Below are 22906 nucleotides of genomic sequence, written 5' to 3'. Positions count from 1 at the left end.
ACACAGGTGCAAAGAAGGATACTTACATTGCACACAGAGTTGGCAACAAAACTGTTGAATTTTAGAATGAACCCCAAGGACTTTGCTGGTTAAGCTTGGTTTAGTTTTCTGTATGTGGCTTCAGGTGGTTAATCGCCTTCCAGTAACCGTAAATTTGCCTTGAAACACACGTTTAACATGCTTTCTGATGCCTTTTAGATTCATTTAAACCAGCCTTCAGTTTGTCTCTCTGACGAATGGCTGTCTCCTAACAGCAGCGTGGTACTGAACACTTACCAAGTCTTCGACTTTTCCTTGTCTAAAAATTCTCCCCTGTGCTTATTAAAGGTTTATTAGGTTTGTCTTCATTTCTTCTGGTGAGGAATGACCGTACAAATGTTTCAAAATGCCACCCTGCCTAAACTCATTAAGATTTTTCCTTAGTCATGGTCAAAAGTACTGGATTGCAAAGGCTTTTTAAAAGGGAATGAGGGGAAGACTCGAGCTTGCTCTTGTTCATGATGGAGACCAGGTGATGTTTTCCTATCTTTAGCAGTAGTAGACTGTGACTGGTGCTCCTGGAGTTTACCAGGGATCAGGGTCTCTGTGGGAGACAAAACCTGACCCCATAACGGACTCAACAGCTGTTAACTTTTCTAAGGTACTATCATTCTATGAGCTAAGCAGTGTGAAACTTCACAGCACAGCTTGAACGGCAACAAGATTTTGAAGGAATACATTTTAAGGTAGTGCCTTGGTTAGTAACCTCACCTAATCAGCTTTGAATGTTCTTTCTAGTAAAAGAAATAGATAAATAATTTTTAAAATCATGCCTTCAGATACCTAAAAACAAAGGACAGTGATTTCAGTGCTGTGAAGTGGGTGCCAAATTCAGTGAAGAGAAAGGGAGCTTTTGTTCAAACAGTAATTGAATGATTGTGGTTAAGTGACAAACCCAAAACTTTACACCTTCACAAGGCTTTATTCTTAGATGCTTACATAGTGTATTCACTTGTAGGCTTTGCCCAGCTATCTAAAACACTTGACAGGTCAGTAAAATATTATAATCTCTTAAAAAAGGAATAAACTTTGTAACCAGAATAAGAGGGCAATTTGATTAAGGAAGGTTGCAGTGCCAGACTAGATCTCTATGAAACACATTATAAATTGCTGCCTTCTGGTACAAGAAAAAAATACACAAAACCACAAGAATCCCCAAACAGAAAGGGTGAGGAACATGTTTAGGGGGTTTGTTTTTAATTTACAGGTGAACAACCCTTAAGCTGCATTTGAACTAACTTTGGCACCCATGTTCTATCAAAAGAACCCAATCTGTAAATACCTGCTAGTAAACATTTACCTTTAACCATAAATCAGAAGCTGGTGGAAGGATTTGTCAGTAACATTCATACTTAGTTACTTGGTTTCTGTATTCAAGTAAGCCTTTGAGGCCAAAGTTAACATTATTACTAAAGTTAAGTAGGAAAAGGAGTAAAGAGTCAAATCTCCAGCTGCAACTGGATCATTCCATTCATGCCTGAGCATCAGTCAGACAGCGAGGGCAGGTTCTTCCCCACAGCCCACACTGGAGTCTGCAACGTGAAACGACAGAACTAGGACAGCAAGAAGGGTTCTGAGGCCACAGCACCTCATCACAAACCTGCTCTCAGCTTAATACAGGAATTTCAGCCATACTTCAGTACGTAGTTGCTGTATTTAGTGAGTTATGCTTCATGAAAAACTACACAGCTTGGTCCAAAAATAACCCAAACCAACCTCAAAGCACAGTCAGGGAGACCATTATATTCAAAGTACTAGATCTGATCAATATTTTGTACCATTCTGCACAAAAATGCCTGTATTTCCTGGAGGAAATGAGATCCCACAAGCTTTAAGTGTAGAAAAAAACAATTGTAAAGGAGACTCAAACAAAACATAAGTGAGGTTTAAGTAACTATGCCTTGACCTTTAGAAGGAAGATAATGAAATCAAACTGATTTTGTGGGAATGAAAAAAAAAGTTAGAAAACAGCTTAGAACTAAGATAATTAAAGTGAAACAAGATCAGAAGGAGAGTGCCAAACTGCTTTTTAATGTTGTATGCTGGGGCTGACTCTGAAGGATGGAAAATTGAAACATCAGCCAAGGAAAAGTAGATTTAACTCGATAAAAAGATACAAGCAAGTACGAGCACGTGAAAGGGTAATTCTGTACTCCTTAGTGGAAATTCATGCTCAAAATGAGTACCAACATGGTACTCTTTTTTTTATTTAATGAAGAAGGTTTAAAAATAGATTTCCTGCCATAATAAAGGATTTTTTGGGAAGCAATGTACAAATAAGGCAGAAATGTCACAACAAATGACTAGTCAAACTAGTTTAACACTAGGTCTAGCCTAGGAAAACAAGTCCTTTATTAAACTGGGAATGTATTTTGTTTCTAAAAAATGATGACAAATACTCCCTTCAAGTCCCTTATGTTGCTTAAACAAAATTTAACACATTGTCAGTACCAAGCTGCCTGTCATTTTAGTTAACAGCGAATTTTGACCTAGTGATTGACACAAATGTTACACAGATGAATGCCTCCATAAAATTATTATATTAATTGCACTGAAATTTTGACGGATCTGACATTATTTTAAATTATTCTTTGTAGGTGTCAACTTTTTATAAAAATGAAAACTACAGTGTGTGCTTTAAAGCACTTTTAGTTGGGTTGTCAGCTTTAAATCACCAGTGACTTTGTACACAGGATGAATGAGGCTAATTTAGATCCACTAGACATCAAAATACAGGATTAAGTCTGTGCAACATACTTGCTGCCGGAAATGAGAGTTTCTTATTCTTTGCAGTTACCGGTAACGTGCTTCGAAGCAAAAGTCATCCTTTTCCTGGCCTGCTCTTCAATCCTGTCATAAAAATTTGAGCATTGTTCTTTTAAAACAATAAAAAAACACCAAAGAAAAACCAACTTCACATAATTTCAGTGTGACTAAGCCTCACTGCCATTTCTTGCAGCAAGGGAACTGAAAAGGCTGCACTTGGGTTAGAAGTCACAGCCTATGCAAAACTACTGTTCTTTCAATACAAACAGCTGTAACAAGGGAGGAGTGGAGTAATTCATGGCAAGTGTTACAAACCTCCAGTCATGACTTTGTACAGGAGAAGCTGTAACACATAGTACATGTATTTTTATGTGGAAGCCTGGGAAAAAAAAAAAAACAAACAAAAAAGTTTATCTGGTGTCCTTTCCTGCTCCATACATTGTTGTGCTGTGACCAGGTGCAAGAGCTGGAGCGAAACATAAAAGTGAAAGGCAGTACATGAAGTGTAGCATAAAACCTTTCATTGCGAGATTTAGTGTAAAAAAAAAAAAAAAAAAAACAACAAAGAAAAAAGCAAACAACAAACCACCACCTAGGGAAGCACCCAGGTAAAGAACTCCTAGCTCCTGTCCAATGCAAGCAAGCTTTTCTTTATCCCTTGGTAGCTTCCATCATTCCACCTAGAACGCATATTTTTGCGGTTAGTTACACCAGCATACCCAGCATTTCAGCAGTGTTAGGATGAGCAGACACTTATAGTTCTGGTGTACAAACTGAAGGCTGGACGCTGCACCAATGCTCAGCTTATAAGGATGCAGCTGATGCGGGAACCAGCGCTTCCCTCAGTTACAGGCAGTAGCTGAACAGCCACAGGCCTAACGGGTTGTTCAGCCTGTGCAAGAACCAGTGAGTGTAACCTGGCCCCAGCTGTTGCTGCTGCTGTGATCAAACTATTCTATGCTAAGCCTGGATATGCGAAGGAGAGACTTATCTTGCCTTTTAGGACACATGAACTACGTGTGATTTGATGGCAGATTTTTGTTTGTTTCATTTATAGTTCCTGGAGTGACACAGTTTACAGTTCAATAGAATGTACATACAGAAATCTGTTAGTATAGACTTACCACAGGTGAAATGTGCAAACAGAGCTACAGGTGTAAGCCATAAAGCTTAACAGTGTCACAGTTCTGAATTGAGCACAGAGTACAGTGAAATTTCTACAATATGTTGAGTGATAGCTGTGTACAGATCTCCAGTGTTCTTGTTGTATCAGTGCCACGAGATGATATATTTACTGTACATTACATGATTTTCTAGAATGCTTCTCCTTTATTTACACTCACTCATTTTCTTTCCCCCCACCATAAATGCATCCGCATAGGTTTATTCTCTAAAGTACAGCTTACCTGAGTAAGTCTTTAAGGCTCTTCGAAAACTGGGTCTTCAAAGGAAAAACAACCCACAAGAGTGAGAAACAGTATTAACAGCAGTGGATGTTTCATATCGAAGACTTCTTTGCCTTACTTTGTGTTCCATCAAACTCCTCCAGTTCTGCGTAGCAGCTTCTACATAAAGGCTGACAGCGTGTTTGGTATTGTACATGCTTTATTAAAATGGTACTCGTATTTACAATATCTGCAGAAACAATCCCTCCCAAGTCTTGCATTCAGACACGCACACAGACACACGCGCGCAGGCCCCTTCCCTCCCCGGGGTGTGAAGGCTGTGCTCCCAAAAGTTAGGCAGCTTCTGGAAGAGGAGGAAGGGTGATTTTTTGTGTGTGTTTGTAATTACTTAAAAAGAAGCATGGGAGTATGCATTTGGCCATCACAATGCTAATTTAAGTATATGTAGTATTAACATATGGCAGTAACACTGAGTATTCCTCTTTTACATTCTATACACAGAATGACATCAAGGTTTTCCAGTCAACAGAACATTCTAACTTCAGTCTCAATGCTGCTTGTAGTGACTATGAAACCACAATTTTGGGGCTGTCTCTTAAAACGATTCAAGTCTATGTAAGCGAAATAAGGCACAATTAAGATTTGATTTGATTTGATTTAGAGTATGGGAAGAGGGGGGAGAGGCAAGCTTCAGATAATAGTTGTTGCAGAGGAAAAGTTTTACCCAATCCTTTTGAGAAAAGGATGAATTTTACCCCCATCCTAATCTACATGGACTTCTCTTAGAGAACTGAAGTATTCTGCCGGGGCTACTAACGCCCACATACAAAACAAAATTGGAATTTCACATTTTAACACCAGTTTCAGTAGTCTAACCTACTGATACTGATGTACATGAGTACGTCTGTCTGTAATGCTGAAGGAGAAGACACACACGAAACAAGATTCAAACCTTCCACTGAGCTTGAAGACTCACGTCTTTTAGAGAGCTTGTAACACATACTATTTGAAGGCTTCAGCTTACTGATAAAAAGGAATAGCGTTTTTTACCTTTAAATCCCTGGCCCCTCTTCACTAATGAAGCCTAACCAGACATTTCAAATAAACTTCAACAAAAAGTTTGGCAGCACAAATAATGTCTAGTATTCAAATCTTCATTTGTGAGTATATTATTTTCCTTGTACAAAACCTGTTGAATGTTTTTCGCAGCAGATGAACTGTACCCAAAGATGCAGGACATTCTGTGTTGGGGAATAAGAGGTTGCAGTTCCGAAGGCCCCTGACTTTGGTTGTTTACAAAGTTCATTCCTGTTTAGTGTGATCCTTGGTATCTTCCTCATCTGTGTATTCTGATGGTTCTTCCCCTGGTTTTAGGAGTCTACCTACGTAGTCGTATTTTTCTGAAAAAGATTTATGATTCCATTACAATCCAATACAACTGCATTTGCTAGTAAGCCTGCACTGCTGCAAATTCACTTTTTCTTCTACAACTATGGTTCTGAACCTGAATCACCAAAATAGATGGCAATTCATCACTAAGCTCAGCCTCCTAAAGCATTCTTGATGCCATTGCTGCTCACTACCTTTTCTACTCCAAGAACTTTCTTAAAATTGTTCCACCACTAACCAGGCGAGCTTTATCAAACAATGGCTGGAAACGCTGCTATTAAAACTGGCACAAATGCCCTCAGCCTGTTTTGACTTCAATTAATGTGAAGAATTGCTCCCCCTCCCTCCAGAGGCATGCTGCTTTATTTTTTAGAAAATATTTCACGACAAACCTGTTCAGTCCTTCATGCCAAAACAACTCTTAGTCCTAATCATATTTCCATGGCATCCAAAGCCAACAGCCTGTGAGCAGGAACTCCACTGGCTGAGCTACACTGAGGTTCAAGAGTGAAATTCTGTGCTGAAGAGCCGAGAACAGCTTTCTTGTATAAAACTAGAAGGTTGAAAAAGCTCTAGTGGGATACAGTGGAATCCTCTTTATGAAAGGCTGGCCTGAAATCCCTGGTCTTTTCCTAAGAAAGTTACACTGCATTATTAATGTTGCTGTCAATATCTCTTCAAAAGCTGCCCCAAGCCCAAATCAGTCATTTTTATTACGAGCATTTCCTTAACTTAAAGATGTGCTGCTAATTGATAATTTACCTTTAAATTGCATTTCCCACTCTCTGACACTTTCCATCTGTACAGCATTTAAGTCCGATAGGTCATCATATTCATCTCTGAGTGCATCTTTATCTAGACAGAAAGTTGCTAGTCCCCTGGAGGCATCTCTGCCAGCAAATATTCCATACGGACCCTCTGAAAACAGAAAGACAAAATCGATACCTTCAAGTCTTTGTATAAGGTAACTGATCTCAGTTTTTTATACAGTGTGCCAAAGCCATACATTAAACTTCTGCAGTGATGGGAGCAGGGACAGATGGAACACAATGGCTGTTGGACGTTCAACAGCACTGCAATTCAATCTTTAGAGTCACTAGGAGATAAAGTCTGCCGAGGGAAGCGGTACCAGGAAAATGGCTTTGAAGGGATATCTGGGAAAATCCCTGCCATTTGATGCAAGTCAGTTGATATAAATTCCAAAGAGACTGGAGGCTGAAATTCAAAAGAAACGTACTTCCATTAAGAAAAACATAGAATACTTAGAAGTCAGGCATTAATAGAACCAAGTTGTATAGACATCTTTCAGAAATCCATTGAATTTTATCAATAAATAGAACTTAAGAGTGCTAATTAATAATTTCACTTCACTTCTAGAACCATCACAACTTTCTACACACTTGACAGACAGCACATCTTTTGACACATTTTATCCTTCTGTGGACACAACCTCATTTATTCTGGGCAGCAGAATCACCCATATTCATGTCCTGTGTTGTTCCTGAAAACTGCACAAATCTTCATGTTATGAATAGAAAGTGATGCAAAGCAGCACAAACATGCTCATAAGATTTTGAGCTATGACTATCAAATAAATACTGTGACAAAGACAACTGGATGATTTGCAAACCAACAACTTTCAGGACAAGGTCGGCAACTGGCTTTCGTAAATTTTAATTAAAGCACTTGGAGCATATTGTTATCTTAGATTTTCTTGACCTAAAACCAAATATCTTAATTCAGCTCAATTGAAAAAAAAATACACCAAAAACAAAACAAAACACTTGAAAATTTTCTGTACTAGCTGCAGCAGCTCAGCACCAGGGCAATGCCCAAGCCATTATGAAGAGTGGTCCCTACTTGAAGATCAATAGGCCAGAAGCCTCCTCTGGCTTACCTCTCAGAAGACGACAGTGGCCATCAGCCTGAAGGCAGCACCCATGGGCAAGAATGAACACAAGGTAGCAGCAACACACTGTCCTTCGCCCCCTCTATTGCCTGCTGTAGCACCTCAGACTTCTTCTATGGTGGGGCAAGCCATAGGACATCATGCATTCAGAGAGGCCGGGTTCCTCCAGGCCACTCGCTCCAGCCACCACACCTATCTGCTCTTGCCGGGCATTGACTTCAGGGTTGAGAGAGGCTGAAGGCAGCAGGAAGAGCTCCCCAGGCAGGGAACCCGTGCACCATATGGATTAGAACAAACTATGTCCTCCCTAGAACTGGTGGTGGTTCTCCAGCCCAGAGTGCTTGGCATTGTAAGCTGCTTACAGTCACACCTGAGAACAGAAAAGTGTCTTGTACACCGAGGACAGTTCCCCCATTTCTCTGGAAATAAATCAACTGATTTAAAAGCAAAATTTCACAAGACAAACAACTATCAACTGGAAGCTTGCATTGTAGAAATGAATCTGGGCATAAGGGGGACCATAATGATTAACAGCATCTCTGTGCTTGTCTCTTCAGATATTTAGCTCCAGGAACAGCATTCCCAATAACTAGCCCTGGAATCAAGGACTACACTTAAAATACTCGAGAGAAACATAGTGAAGAGTGTTTGTGAACTCTGTTTTTCCTATTTGTAGCCTGAAATAGATGTTTATTTGAAAAACAAGGCTCAGGAACTGAAATCAATCCTATACTAAGATACTTAATCTACACATTTTGCATGCTCAGTCACTGTCTATAAAACAAGGCAAGAGGTAGTGATCACCATCATTTGCAATATAACAGAGAGTTTCTTCAAACAAAAAGTGCTGCTTCACTTCAAAATGGCCATCACTGAAGTGATCTAGATTTTGATGTCTGTAATGAACACAGGAGCTATAAACAGATTTTAGAAAGACCACGCCCAATCAGTACAACCTTCAGAGCAATTGTAAATTGCTACTTAATGTCCCCACCGACAGTATTTTGTCCCCAGTTTTTCCTTTCCCTGTAGAGTTTAAAACACATCTGTCCATAAACCCTACTAGTTATTTGTGTAACACATTTTCAAAATTCTGCCTAACCAGAGTTAGAGGAGCACGCTGTTCCCCTTCCCTGACAGCACCTACTGAGACACCACCTCTTGGTCCACCACCTTGCTTCCAATTATTTCTATTAAAAAGACAATTACATTACATTTGTTAGTATCAAGCCCTGAACACCCTTACATCTCAATGGTATACTTACAAGCATCAATGCTTTTAGAATGTATCAGTTTGCAACAAGATTAATGAATGCAAAATTTCTGCAAATATACTGTAATGTCAGATGCTATTACACCATTTTTTTTCCCTTTTAAAAAATGCATTTTAAATGTTAACATTCTAGCATGTTTAGTATGAAAGTGTTCAGGACTCACAGAGAAACCATCATGCCAGGTCCAAGCATTCGACAGAATGCTTCTCGTAAAAACGGCCTTTGGACTTGGTGGACAGCATCTCAAATTCCAGCTCTGCAAATGTAACTTAGAAACATGTGCCATTCTTTAATCCTTTACTAAAATGCAAATATTGAATTTTGATTATTAAAAAAAACCAAAGTGCAAGCCTGGATTCACCTTAGTTGCAGGGCTGCTAAAGCAGAAGTTCAGAGATCTCAGTATGAGCAATCTATTTCTAGATTTAAAGTTTCCCTTCAGATACTTTTACACAGAGATTAAGTACAATATTTTATATTAATATAGAATATACACATCTGGGGTTTTGCTATAAGCCCTAGTCTGTTATTCACTTTTATATAAATACTGGTTCAACAATCTTGAAAAGGTATTTCGCGTATCAGATTTTGTTGTGCTTGGAGAAGCATCCAGGAAGGTGCCAGCACAGAGAACCCCAGCAGAAAACATGCTTCAAGTACGTGATTCCGAGGTAGAGACAGCAGTGCAACCCTAGAAGTGCTCCCACAGAGTTCTTTCATGACCAGATGCAATTTACTCTGTAAACCCTACCCATAGTCCTTCTTTTATTTCCTTTTGTCTGACTACCTATTTAGACCGGCTCCTGTTCTAAATAATTGATCGCACCACGACATGCTATACATACTGAAGAGATTGTAAAAAGAGATGCTATTAACATCAGCATGTAGACCAAACTGATTTTTTAAGAGCCTTTCACAAAATTTCAGTGGTGTTCTTTTGCTATGCCCCCAAATTAGCTATTTCATAGTAAAATATTTCTTTAAAAAATTATCCTCCCACTCGTATTTGGCATCTTGCAACAACAAAAGTCAGGGAAGTACCAAAACCCTTTTAAAACATGTCTGCTACATGTTACTTGGCTACACATAGTTATGAGCCTTACATGAAGGCAATTTTTTCCTTGAAGAATGCTTTTCTTCCCATCATTGCTTTCACATACCAAAACACTTTGTTCCAGAGCCCTTATTTATATTAGCACTGAAACCAAACAGTTAGCAAGACTACATATTTGCCTGTGTATCTATCTCCACATCTATCCCCCGCCTCTTCTCCCTGTATAAAGACCTAATTTACCTTACACCTCTACTCTGTATAAAACCCCTCTCCAAGGTACAACACATGCAAAATGCTGCTACCACTCACAGGAAGCACAGATCCTCACTTTCTTTCAGAATCCAGTTAAAAATCTGGCCACCTTGATGAATTCCACATCTTGTTCCAGGCTGACATTCATCTTTATTCAGAAATGAACTGGGCAGCTTGAGAACTGGCACAATCAAGCTCATCAGACAGTAAAAATACCTTTCCAATTCCTGCACTCAGGATTTGTTTATCTCCTAGCCCTGTTACAATTCTCAAACAAAGATTTAATTTCTCTTTGCAGCCACCCTAAAACAGCAGCAGGTGAAGGAAAACATTAAAGCACTGTATTGAAAAATGTGAGGTATAAAGCTGTCCAAGCTGAAGTTTTTATCTGGAAGCACCGCTTCTAGTCACTTGGTCCAAAACAGGCTAAACTAGACCTTGGAACACCATGTGCATCAATTTTCAATTGATTTGGCCACCAATTTCTCCAAAACCTATGCAGGTGTTCAGAATTTTAGTAGATATTCTTGGTGTACCAAAGAAACTACCTGACCATTTCAGTTCTATACCAGTTTTACAGAACACCCTGGACTATTGCTCCAAGACCAGTAATGAAGGTGGACATTGTACACTGACCTTTGGAGTGCACTGACTGTGAACACAGGGACTGCACCACACATCACTGCATGTGGACTTTTTATCTAATTAAGTGATATTGTAATCTAAGAATTGTACTCATTCTCACAAGACCCATGCAAGTTCTTTGAAGAAGCCACACAGGTTAACAGTTCAACTTTACAACAGCTTTAGTTTCTTCAGTTAAAGGGCAGTTCCAAGTCACCACCAAATACGCAAAGCATACCAGATGTTCTTTGCATCTGTGGGTTCCACACAGCCACTGGAAATGGCTGTTTGTCCAAAGCTTAGAAATTCATGGACAACATTTCTTAAACTGCAGAGAAGTAGACTAATCTCTCCTTTAATATAAGCTAAAGCAACAAAGGGAAACAGACCAAGTTACTGACAGCTACTCCATTCTACCACTTTGTTTAGCTTTTCCACTCCAAATCAAAGCAAAATCTCCACTGTTTAAAATTTTCCATCTGAATCCTGACAAGTTGGTTTTGTGTTTCATATCTTAGGAGGGAATGACAAAGCTACAAATTAGACAAAAAGCCATTTTCAGATGCAGCTTTAAAGCAGCAGCTTTCTAATAGCATTTATCACTGGGAATTCAGGGTGACATAATTTTAACTTTACTGCTCCAGATTTACATGAAAGGAAAGATCTGGGTCAATTTTAAGTTATGGCTTGCATCAAAAGTAAGTGTTCTTAAGAGAACGATCCACAAAGACTACATGCTGAGTACTGGTTAGAAAGAGGGGTCTAAACCTGACTTCTTAGGCACAAGACCAGAGAGCTTCACTCTCTTTTCCTTCCTTTTTAACCTGGAGAATAAAGTGCAAGAATCAGTCACCTAATTTCAACTAAAAGGGCAGACAACGAGCAGAGCAGTCAGGAGATTCCTGGAAGACAGCTCCATACTTGACAAGGATCTAGATCCTGTATCTGGCTTCAGTGCAAAGTACTAGTTTATTCCATAATAAGGCAAACAATGCCAGCCAGGTTCTTCTAACTGAAAGAGAGCTACACTGCTACATACTGGATTTAACATCTATGTGTTATTAACAATGATGACACTACCACATCATACTGTATCTTGCTTTGAGCTACCTGCTCCATCAGGCCCCTCAAACCACAAGCTACTGGAACCTGAATGACTTAAATAGGAACTAGGGATTTACCCAGGCAGACCTTTTATCAAATGCACAGTTGTCCAGGTTTAAAGGAATATGTTCAGGTTATTAAAAAAAAAAAAAAGAGGGAGGGAATGAGCTGACAGACACAGAAAGCAGAAGCAGAGGAGGAGACACGAGTGATGCACAACACCACTTTACTGGCTCCTGCTCTCCGCGAACGTTCACTGGGGGCTTAGAACAACCCACTCATCCTGGTTGCAAGGGCATGGAGCACGGAAGCCACCTCTTGCCAGTAGGCATGAGTATACTTCCTTAGTTTTACTACTTCTGGTAGGAACTTAGCTTCTTTATCTAGACACAGTTTCTTTGAAAAGCTGACTCCCAGGGCAAGAGACACCTCCGAGACACCAGAGAGCTGACAAACATCAGGATCTCTGAGAAGGTACACACCTTCCAGGAAGCACTTCTTTGCCCCCAGTCTTACTCTCTGTACTTACCTGCAAATCCTCAACCTGCTGTGTTCTTAACAGAATTCTCCAGACAGGACATATATGATATCCCTCTGCAACACTTTGCTCTGACCATGTAAAGGATGTATTCAGTTCTTAACTGAATTGCCAACATAATTTTCCCCTAATGAAAAATGAACTATGTCGTCAGTTTTTGTGGAAGGAACTACTACTACCTGATCTATTCCCCTTGACAATCTGGAAGCAGAAATCTTCATGACACTTTGAAAGACAAGAGTGGGATGAGAAATGAGTTGACCGTGACAACATATTGCAGCACAGTCAGGAAACTGATTTTTTTTTAAATCACAAAACATTAAGAAGCAAGAAGTGATGTGGAACTGCTGTATACACTAGACTGCATATAATCTTGTCATGCTCAAAGCTGTATATTTTTCATAACTGCACAAAGGATTTGATAAATTAATCAAAACCTGTTTACAGCATTATCTTGGCATGCCAATTTAAATGATATTAAGATGTGTAAACATTAAGTCATACTATGCCCTTCTATAGACCAACATGCTACCAGGAATCTTGATGCAAACAAACATGAAATTAAATGTTGCAATAAATGAAATGGTAACAACTATCTCTCATTATAAGGATATAAACTCAACACAGCACACACTGTGCATTAATCATTAGACTCCAAGTCATGAGATGTGATCAGAGATGGGGAAATCACCCCCAAACAGCTTCTTTGAAATTCTGGTTCCATGATTTTTTTAAATAGTGAGCCACTAATTGTTTACTTTATCTCTTTTAGAGTTTGAGGGTGATAAATGGAAAAGTAATTAATTAAAATTAATAACCAAGCAAAGCATTCTAGGACACTGACTCACTTGGGCACAAATGGAGGTAGTATTTAATACAACTACAAATAAAGTGCTGAAACAAATGGCATCCTTGCAGGACAGACTACTATCCCAGGAAGCAGCATTTTGGAACAGAACACAGCAAGTAAAGTTTTAAATTAAGAGGTCAATGTAAGCAAAGTGATTTTTGGTGGCACAGACAGTTAAATGTGTGATATAAGCTTTTCTTGCTCTTAGCTAGAACATACCAAAGACTAATAGGATACTAATGAGATAAATTGTGGAGGGCTTAAAGACAACAACATGAGGAAGACCAAAACATTAGGAAAACATTTTGATTAAGTGTTCAAGAAACTGAGGTTCTCAATCATGGCTGTTTGAAAGGATAACTTGAATGATTCATCCATTTAAAAAAATCGTAACTCTATGTATGTAAATGGCTCTCCATTGGAACATACCAAAGTATAACAGGATTCAGTATGTGGAAACTTAAAAACAGAGCAGCTTATAATAAAATCAGAAGCTTAGTGGATGTTTCAATGCAATATCAACTGCTGGACAAAAATCCAGACTAGATGACATTTCCATGCATTTTTAGGCTTCTGCTATAAGCAGAAAAATAAGGAATGCCTTTGCATCCAAACTACAGTGAAGAAAAAAACCCAGACCTTAATTTCAAGACATCAGAAGCCTTCTGAGACAGCCACATCATTCAACATTAACCCAAAAAGATACACTTAAGATTTGATAGTGAGCCCTCAGCCAATGCTTTTTACTGCCCTCAATGCTGAAGCACTATTTCACATCAGTACCTCAACAAAGTACAAAAGGCTCACAGTCTGAGCCTGCAATGTCAGCAAAGCCAGTGCCCTTAACTGTTTCTTCTGTTAAACAAAATGTGGCCATGGTTTTGTTGGCGTGCTTTGCATCCCTCATGCTATGCTCCAGCTATGAGCCATAAAATTACCTAGAGAACTGCTGTGGATATCTGTCTGCTCTGACTGAAGTCCTTCTGAAAAGACTTTCTCAACCACCTGTAGAAGACTTTTCCACTTAACTCTTCTCAGATCTTTCAAGGCCTGCAAACCACCTACTAGCTTTTCTTCTTTTCAGCCACAAAACAGTTCGAAGAAAACATTCCCCAACATGCATCCATACAGTGGAACCATGTCAGCACTATTCAAAAACAAAGACATTTGGTAGAACACACAGCCAATAACACACAGGTTGAGCATCACTATCCTAATGTGCATGGTCCCAAGTAACAGAGATCTGACAGGCAAAAATTATGCCAGTTCTGTTATAAAAAGGCAATATTTCACTATGAGGGGGTGGGGAATATAAAACAAAGCCAAAAAAAAGCCTTTGTCCCTCTCCATGATAAACTGGAAGCATTGCTTTAGGAAAACCAGTGGCTGCCAGTTATCAAAAAAGCAGACATGTCCTATAACAAAGCTTTAGCTTCCTCACAGTAACAGACCTCCAGAGAGAGGTTGAAGACATGAACTAGTGATTATATCTACAGTGAAGAGTCTAAAACTTAAAATTCATGTTTGATACACATTAAAGTGAATGTTTATGGTTCAGTATTATTTACTGGAATAATTTATGAAGCAATCTGTAAACTTACTTATGTTTTAAGTTTCATGTAGCATATGTATTACATACATTTTATACCAGCAGATAGGTCTCGGTTTAACCACCCTCAAAGTGAGAAACCCAAAAGAACAAGCCAAATTCAATGTCATGAAAGCTGCAGCACACCAGACTGCACTTCCTCAGCTGTACTGGTCAATAAGCAAAATAAGGCACGGCAAGGCAGTTCAGATTTCATGTTAACTTTTACAGTATCCAGTCAGAAAATTTCAATCACAATTTCTGTGACTGGTAGCAGAGTTGGTACCACAAACTTTGAGGATAACAAGAATTACAAAATGTTAGCCCAACTGAACTATACAACTGCTTGTCACTTCCCTGGTAAGAACCAAAGACTTCTAACATTTCCATTTCATATTTTTATTTTTGTAACCCAGGATTATATAATAATAATTACTTAACTTACACTGTTTTGGGGGTAGAAGGAAGTATCCTCTCTGTCCTCCACCCCTCATATGAGGACATTTGCAATACCTACTACAAAAACTCCTGCATAATTTGATTAGATCAAGTTTTCCAAACCACCATTGTTTAAGGAAGAAAACTATCAGCAGTCATAACCTTCATTTCCTTTGGCATCAGATTTGAACACAGTGCTCACTAGTAAGTTTATCCAGCTCATTATTAAGAACACTGCTTATTATAAGAAAATATGTTGCAGTTTCACAACCCACAATAAGAAAACAGAAACATAACACTGCCTTTGAAGCATACTTTTCAGAACCTCTGAAGTATACATTTCTGCTCCAAATAACTCTATTTTCTGTATTTGTGCTGATTTCTGCACTGTTCTCAATGGTAGCAACTCGGGCTCTCCCTGCTTGCCTCTATCCTGACTAAAATTCATACCCAATATGTCATTTGCACCTTTAAATAGGTAATCAGTTGGTTTTTTGTTTTCTTTTTGTTTGGGTTTCGTTTTTTGTTTTCTTTCCTGAACCATAAGAGCTAAAATGAAGGAATCATTGCTCAGTTGCACTTGGGAAATGTACTACAAAAGATAGGGAAAAAAAACAATTAAACGATGCACATCTAAATCTAGGCAACGAGAAAACTGGATCTGTGATGGAAGCCTGAACAGACCCGAGACCCGTTTTGCATGACCTGTACAAAACTGCAGTACGGCCCCAGGCAGGCGTTCCGCGGGGCTGCGGGCCGCAGCGACAGGTCGCGGTTCGCACGGCGGGTTCCCCTGACACCCCGCGGGCAGCTGGCGGCCTCATCACGCGTGCGGCCAGAAAGCGCGCGGTTGCCCGCCCGCGACAAACCCAGGGCCCAACTGGGGCCACCAGCGGCGGGACGCCGCCAGGCCTCTCTGAAACCCACCGCTCCCGAGGCGGGGGTGCGGCCCGGGCGCCGCCAGCACACAGCCCGAGGCGGCGGGGCAGGGCGCGCCCGACGCGGCACATCCCCGCTGTCCTTCCCAGCGCCGCCTCCGCCTCTCGCCAGAAACGCGGCGGGCAGCTCGGAGAAAGCGCAGAGCCCTCGCCCGGCACGGCGGGAGAGTGGGTGGGAGGGAGGCGGCCGCGAGGGACCCCCCAGGCCCCGGCGCGCTGGTGTCTCACCAGGCCCGTAGAACTTGCTGCCTTTGGTCACGTCGAAGACTTTGCCATTGACAGCCAGCAGGATGCGGGGGTTGCGGGTACCGTCGAACTCGCGCAGCTGCTCCAGGGAGAAATCCCGCCGCTTCATGCGCGGCAGAGCCGCGGCCTGGTTCTGCCGGGCCGCGCCCCCCGGCCCGCTCCGCGTCCCCCAGCGCAGGTACAGCCGGTAGGCCGCCAGCAGCGCCAGCGCCAGCAGCCCCACGTTCAGCAGCATCTCGCCGCCCATCGCCGCCGCACCGGCCGGCGGGTCCCCCGCGCCCCCCCCCGCTGGGCCGCTGCCGTCGCTGCTCCCCTCAGTCCTCAACCTCCCATCCCGATCGTCCGCCATCACTGCCAGGCCAGCGCCCGCCCGCCCCACGGCCCCGCCCCGCTCCCGCCCAGGGGAGACGAGCGGCAGCCGCCACCCCGCCCCCGCCCGCCGCTCCCCGCTTCCCATTGGTGCTCGGGACAGACGGCACCGCCCCCGGCAGGCTCGCGCCCCGCGGGCGAATTGGGAGCGGACACGCCCCGCCAGCCCAACGGCCGCTGCTCGCGAGAGGCGGTGCCGTCGCCAGCGCGCCTGCGCGTGCTCCCAGCGCCCCGCGCGCGGCCAGGTGGCGTTGGCGGGAGCGCGAGGGGTGGGGAGGGTAGCGAGGCGCGTCTCGTCTCGCGCGGTGTAACTGCCGTGTCGGGCGCTCAGCGGCTGCTCGCCCGTGCCTCCCCTCAGCCGCTGTCCCGCCGCAGCGACGGCAGGACGCGGGGAGGAGGCGGTGCCGCGCTCGCTGTGGGGGAGACTGAGGGCGGCGACCTGTGAGCAACGCGGGGCCGCGCGTTGTGTCCCTGGGGAGGGTTGCAGGACGCTTCCCCGGCGGGGGAAGGGGTCGAAGGCCGGCGGTGTTTGCCACCGTGGAGCAACGACCTTTCGGCGCTTGCTGAGTAAGCGGCGCGTTTGCCCGGAGCTCTGGTGCAGAGGGGTTTTTGCTGCCTGCTGGAGCGAGTGCAGGCGTGTCCCTGAGGTGACGCAGCTGCCAGTCTTGGCGGGAAACCTTGGGAGGTGGCTCCGGGGGCTGCTTGGTGCACTTCACGGTTTCGGGTAAACATACCTTGCTGCTTTTTCTTGTCAGAAAACGGGATGATTGCTAACAGTAGGCTAGTTCACCAGAATTACTCCTTGTACTGTGAAATAAAGCAGTGGCAGCACATAGGTGGCTTTACTGTATCTTGAAATACGACTTGTGCTAGGAGTGAGTTTGCTCAGTTATATGAGAAGAAAGACTGAAAGATTTGATTCTTTTCGAAGAGAGTGTATGTAGGTCATCTCACGAGGACCACACATCTGCAGATGAGACAAAGACCTGGACAGAATTTAGTGCTTTTGTTCCTCTCCTGTGAATTTGCTCCCAAGCAGAACTGTCTGATCAGATGATACTGAAGAGCTGCTCTACAGATGTGTAACTGGGCCTGGGGAGCATAAGCGAGGCTCAGCTGGTCTCCCTGCCCTCAGAATGTGATACAAGGAGAACTTTGGACTTGGAAACATTGTTATCCCATGCAACTGTGTGGGCTGAAGCATCCCTGCTTAGTGCTGTCACCATTAAGAATAGGTCACAATTAAGTAACTCGGCCACAAAAGTTGGAAAACTCAAATGTTTTCATGGAGACGGGTCGTGCAACAGACTCAGGCCAGCAGAGAATAACATCAATGATGCTTATCATTTACATAAAGCTCTGAGTTCTCAACACCCTGTGTGATGATTTGGTATGTAATCTTCTGCCCTCTGAGCTAGTTCAGTAATGACTGCCTCGATGAGGAAACAGGATAAAATTTTTGCCAGTTAAACACCTGCAATTAAAATGCTACTACTATTCCCCTTAACCAAGTAGGGTCTGTTTAATATATGTGTGAATAAACTCTATTAAGAAAGTCCTTTTATTTCAACAAGTCACAGCATGGTTGTAGTTAGCAACAGGTTTTATCACAGAATCGTAATATGTCTGGATTGTCTGGGTACAGCTACAGTGCAGGTAAGAAAAAGGCGGAGTTGCACTCTTGCCTCTGGATTTCCTTCTCTCATGGGTTTAATTTAGATTTTCCACAACATCTTACTATGTTCTCTTCCTTTGTATTTTAAAGATGGGTTCAGAAAACAAAAGTAGTAAGAGATGTAAAGTATGTTTGCCTATCTTCCTACCGCAGTCTTGCCTCCCAATTCATACAGACTGGCTGGATTATTCTAGAAATTCCTTTGAAAGCATGTGGTTTCCCACTGCATGAATGTGGTGTTCTACTATATTCTCAAAGGAATTATTTCAGAAATTATCATGGCTACTGTAAGTGTTCTAGCCTTTATTTGTCTGTTCTGGCTGCCCTCTTCAGAGATTATATTGCCACCTGGGCTCGGCTAGAATACCTCAATTTACTTGTATGAGCCTTGGATCTAGCACAGCAAAATGGTGGCTATTTTTTGAACCCAGATAAGAGCTAGAAACCAAGAGGAGTTCCTGGAATGTGCCCTCAGGAAATGAAATAGTTTGAAAGACTGAGTTGAGAAGAATTTGACTTGAAACAATTTAAACATTAGAAAATACACAAATGTATTAGAAATAATATAATTTGACTACTAAATACACTAAGTATGCTTGGATTAGAACATTTCCAAATGTAGCAGAAAGAAGCCACTGAATGTGCATAGGTTCTGAACCGGAGAAAGAGCAGCTGTTTGCCCCCTTGTTAGAGGTGCACCTCGGGTAAGTCCATGTACCGAGTGCCAAGGAGGTGAAGGTCCCAGTGCAGCTGCAGGCACCTTCAATGCCAGAACACTTCATTAGACAACAGAGGCACTCCTGATCTGCTAAGGCAAATATGGCAAGCAAATGTCTTCCTGTCGTGGGGCAGACTGCAATCAAATTTTCCTAATGTGCTGTTAGCTTTACCTGCCAGAGAAATACCACAAAAAAAAACCAGTTTCTCCACTATGATTGTTTCCAGTGTTTATTCCTCACCCATTTTTGGTTTGCCAAGACTAAAGGTCTGTCCCCCTAGAGTATAAAAGTTTTGTTCTATAAACCTACAACTGGTACAGGGTGCCCAGAAAGTCCTTTTGCATTACTGTGTTGCCTCTGCTGTTTTCTATGTGCACATGTTTGTGGTTCTTTTGGTGTGACCAGATCTTATCTTGATCTCAGTGACAGCGAGCTGTCATAGATCCTGAGCCATGATTGGGAGTTCAGGTATTGCTGATGTGTATAATTGAGAGTGTCAGTGGGGTAATCACAGCAGTATGATTAGAGGAGTGAAAAGAAAATAGGGTGTTCTGGGTTACCTGTGAGAAAAAACTCCATTACTTTTCAAAATACTGAAATTAATGCACAGCTGATTCATTCATACAGATTTGATCTGAAAAGCAAACTAAATAGTACTTATATATCACAGTTTTCCAGAAAGAACCTGGTGAGCCCTGAAAAAACATGCATGAAAGAATATTACCAAGTTCCTAATTACATATGTTATAGCTTTAGTTGTTTTTTTATTTTATAGTGTTTTTTTTTTTTTTGCCTAACAATTTGAAGAGTACATAGAAAAGGAATAATTTGTAGCTATATTCATATGCAATCTCATCTGTTGTTACTTGTTTATCCTCTAGTTCTTGGAGGTTAATAGCCATTGGCTTTCATAGGAGTACCTCTGCCATATCTGGCATAGTTTATTCTAGCAACAGGGAAAAAACAGTAGTATCTTTTACTGTTATTTGATCACTGGTGTTAGATGTTTGGTGTTTTCCTACATCAGTATGCATTTTCTTCTTCAGAATAGAGCCTGCTGTGTTATAATGTGCCAGATATACTATGACTGGCTATTGCACCTTTGTCCTAAGAATTTCACAAATAGACCAGTTGCTGCTTTGCTCCATGTCTGAAATAATTCCGTAACATTTTTTTTAGAGAGAAGCAGGTAGGATGCTTCTGGATGACTTTTCCATTAGGAGGTGAATGCCTCAGCTCAGTTATATTCTTCACTTTTTCTTTTCAAATACTGCGTATTACAGTCTCTGGAAAGAAGACTGAACTCGGTGAAAAGCACAATGAGAGCACAAATTTACCAAAAGAAATTGCACTGTGATACAAGACACTATCATGGCTGAAGTTTATTTTCCACTGATTTTGAAGCTGATCAAACATAAAATGCAAAGCCAGGCTATGTTCAGGACAGATTAGGAGGTGAACTGTGTGTGAAGGAACGTAGAGATGTCTCAGTAAGCTTGGAATAATAGAACAATCAATCAGTTCAATCGATTTTGGGTATTTTTAAACCCAGCTTAATGTATGGAATGCACTAATAATTCTGGTTTTAGCTGATACAGCTTGTAAATGCTTACCATTGAGATCAATGCAATGCTTGATGACTTATTTCAAAATAGTATCTGCTTACGTTTTTGTTTCATATTTATTTTAAGTGCTACATGTAGACCTATTTTTAATATCATGCCACAGGGCCTTTTAATAAAGGGATGCTGAATGCATTCAAGTTATTCAGGAATTTCTTTCAAAATTTTGAAAATATGGTATGAATAGCCTTATAGGGAGATTCATATCAACACATTATGCTGGTTTTGGCAGGGACAGAGTTAACATTCTTCACAGTTGCTGGAATGGGGCTCAATTTTTTACTGGTAAAAAGTTACTATTATTTCCTAGTCTTTGTAAATGGTGTGATATTTGAAGTGCCTGGTCATAATATTACAGAAATAGGTAACATTTATCTCTAACAAAATGGTTTAATTTTGTTCATCTATTATAAAGTTCCTCTGTCTAATGGTGTGCTTCACAGAGAAGTCTCTATAGTCCAGACTGGGACTAGCAGAAACCTGTGAGCACCAGTCAGGCACTGGCCAGCTGAGTAAGGCCAGCTCTGTGCCTTGCTACAGAGCCAGAGGTGGGTTTGCTGAAACTGGAGCTCAGCTTGGTGTACGAGTTGAGAACAGCTTTCCTTCAAAAATGGAAAGCTCAGGTTACTCTGGCTCTCAGCTCTTGGCCTCACAGTGGCTCTTGACATATATTACTCCAAATCTGGTCAGGTAAATTGCTGACTTGTGTACTAGAGATACATTTAAAAATATATATATGCGCCAATGCATTTGCAAATGCAGGATTTTAACAATACAGGTAGTTTGGGATATTTGCAACTGTATATATGCGGCTGTGTTTTCAAATGTTAATTTCAGAACTGCAATAATTAGACTGTAGTGAAATAACAGAGAAAGCACCCAGGCAGGCCTTTGGGCATAGCAACCTGTAAGCAAGAAGACAGGTTTTCGATATAAAGAGGGCATGCTTCTACACTAACTGTGCTTTCATATTTGACTGTAGATGTTTATAGGACAAATACTAAATGCCCAGGACTCATTGTATTGTGCAATATATCTGCACAAAGTGTGGACACTACATAAAAGCTACAGGACAATGTCCTTTAGCAGGTCTCCATAAAGGAACACAATACAAAAATAACAAGTTACGCAGACATAAGAGTGTAGCAAGGAGACTGGGGATAAGATCTATCTGGAGGATTGGGAAGCAGAGTCTTTGCTGATACATTGCAGTTCATGAGCTCAGATATGAGTATTCTTGCCGTAGCACTGGTAGTGTGTGGCACTATAGATAATGAAGTACTCTCTGTAAAATGTAGAATTAAAGTCAGAAAATCATTGAAACTCCTTAATGAAACTGCAAATAGTTTTAGTATTTCCCTTTTTCCAACTCGGTTCTTGACCATGCAGATATGACCTTTTGCATACTGGACAGATTTCTGCTGTGTGTATTTTACCAGAACACTGGCAAGTCAAGTATTTAAGCAAACAGATTATGCTTATCCATGCAATAATATAGTTAAATCCTATGAAGCGAATGAGAGCTTTTCCAGTGGTTTTAATTTTGCAAATTTGATAATATTAGTAATGTTGTCTTGCTTTTAAAAAGAGCTGAGTTTGTTAGTTTGTTTCCCCTATAGAAAACACAATGAACACTTTTCATCTAGTTTTAATTTAGCCCAATTTAAGTTGATGGTTTTTTGCATTTTAATTCTGTCTTGGGATTGTTTTTATAAGATACTCCTGTGTTTACATATATATTTTGTTCTGTAGCATGGTGTCACATTAAAAAAATCCCATGGTAATTTCCTTGGTTCACCCCAGTCACCATTTGCTAGGTTGTCCACAGGTGTCTACTTCAGCTGCTGTCAGCGTTAGTGTTGATATACAAAGCTGCTAGCTGGGAGTTAAAGATTGCAAACAGAAGTAGGCCACTGCTGTCATGCCTCCTGTTCTGCATTCTTTTATCTCGTCCTGCTTACCTGCATTTCCATCTCAGTTCCATTAATTCTTTGTGGCATTTTATATTCTGTTCAGTCTTCAAACACAATTTTTTTAATGGACTATTCCAGGCTTCTGTTCAGAGAGACAGCTAACAATCTCCTGTTTTGTCAAGCTAATGATTCA

General features: G+C 41.3%; 1 protein-coding gene and 1 long non-coding RNA gene across 2 annotated transcripts in view; one reads left to right on the top strand and one right to left on the bottom strand.

Moving 5' to 3' along the window:
* Positions 1 to 4392: 4392 nt before the first annotated feature.
* On the bottom strand, positions 4393 to 16775 carry PGRMC2 (progesterone receptor membrane component 2). Its single transcript, XM_065837352.2, has 3 exons — positions 16398 to 16775; positions 6363 to 6518; positions 4393 to 5611 (listed from the first exon to the last, which is right to left on the bottom strand). The coding sequence occupies exons 1-3, from the start codon at positions 16762 to 16764 to the stop codon at positions 5514 to 5516; spliced, it is 621 nt and encodes a 206-aa protein (XP_065693424.2). The 5' UTR covers positions 16765 to 16775; the 3' UTR covers positions 4393 to 5513.
* Positions 16776 to 17011: 236 nt separating this feature from the next.
* Positions 17012 to 22906, top strand: part of LOC139827836 (uncharacterized) — a 38464-nt gene continuing 32569 nt past the window's right edge. The window contains exon 1 of the long non-coding RNA XR_011738889.1: positions 17012 to 18174. This is a non-coding gene — a long non-coding RNA (uncharacterized lncRNA). The remainder of the gene's footprint in view (positions 18175 to 22906) is intronic.

Source organism: Patagioenas fasciata, chromosome 4, assembly GCF_037038585.1.
Source record: "Patagioenas fasciata isolate bPatFas1 chromosome 4, bPatFas1.hap1, whole genome shotgun sequence".
Taxonomy (NCBI): Eukaryota; Metazoa; Chordata; class Aves; order Columbiformes; family Columbidae; genus Patagioenas; species Patagioenas fasciata.
Note: the sequence above shows the minus strand (reverse complement) of the source record. Positions and strands in the feature narration are given on the sequence as shown.

What these genes read in the sequence shown, in the direction of transcription:
- PGRMC2 (XM_065837352.2), bottom strand. Translation starts at nt 16,764, where the DNA reads ATGGCGGACGATCGGGATGGGAGGTTGAGGACTGAGGGGAGCAGCGAC. An exon ending in CAGCAAGTTCTACGGGCCTG is followed by an intron (nt 6,519 to 16,397) that starts GTGAGACACCAG and finishes TTCTGTTTTCAG; the next exon opens with AGGGTCCGTATGGAATATTT. An exon ending in GTGGGAAATGCAATTTAAAG is followed by an intron (nt 5,612 to 6,362) that starts GTAAATTATCAA and finishes AATCTTTTTCAG; the next exon opens with AAAAATACGACTACGTAGGT.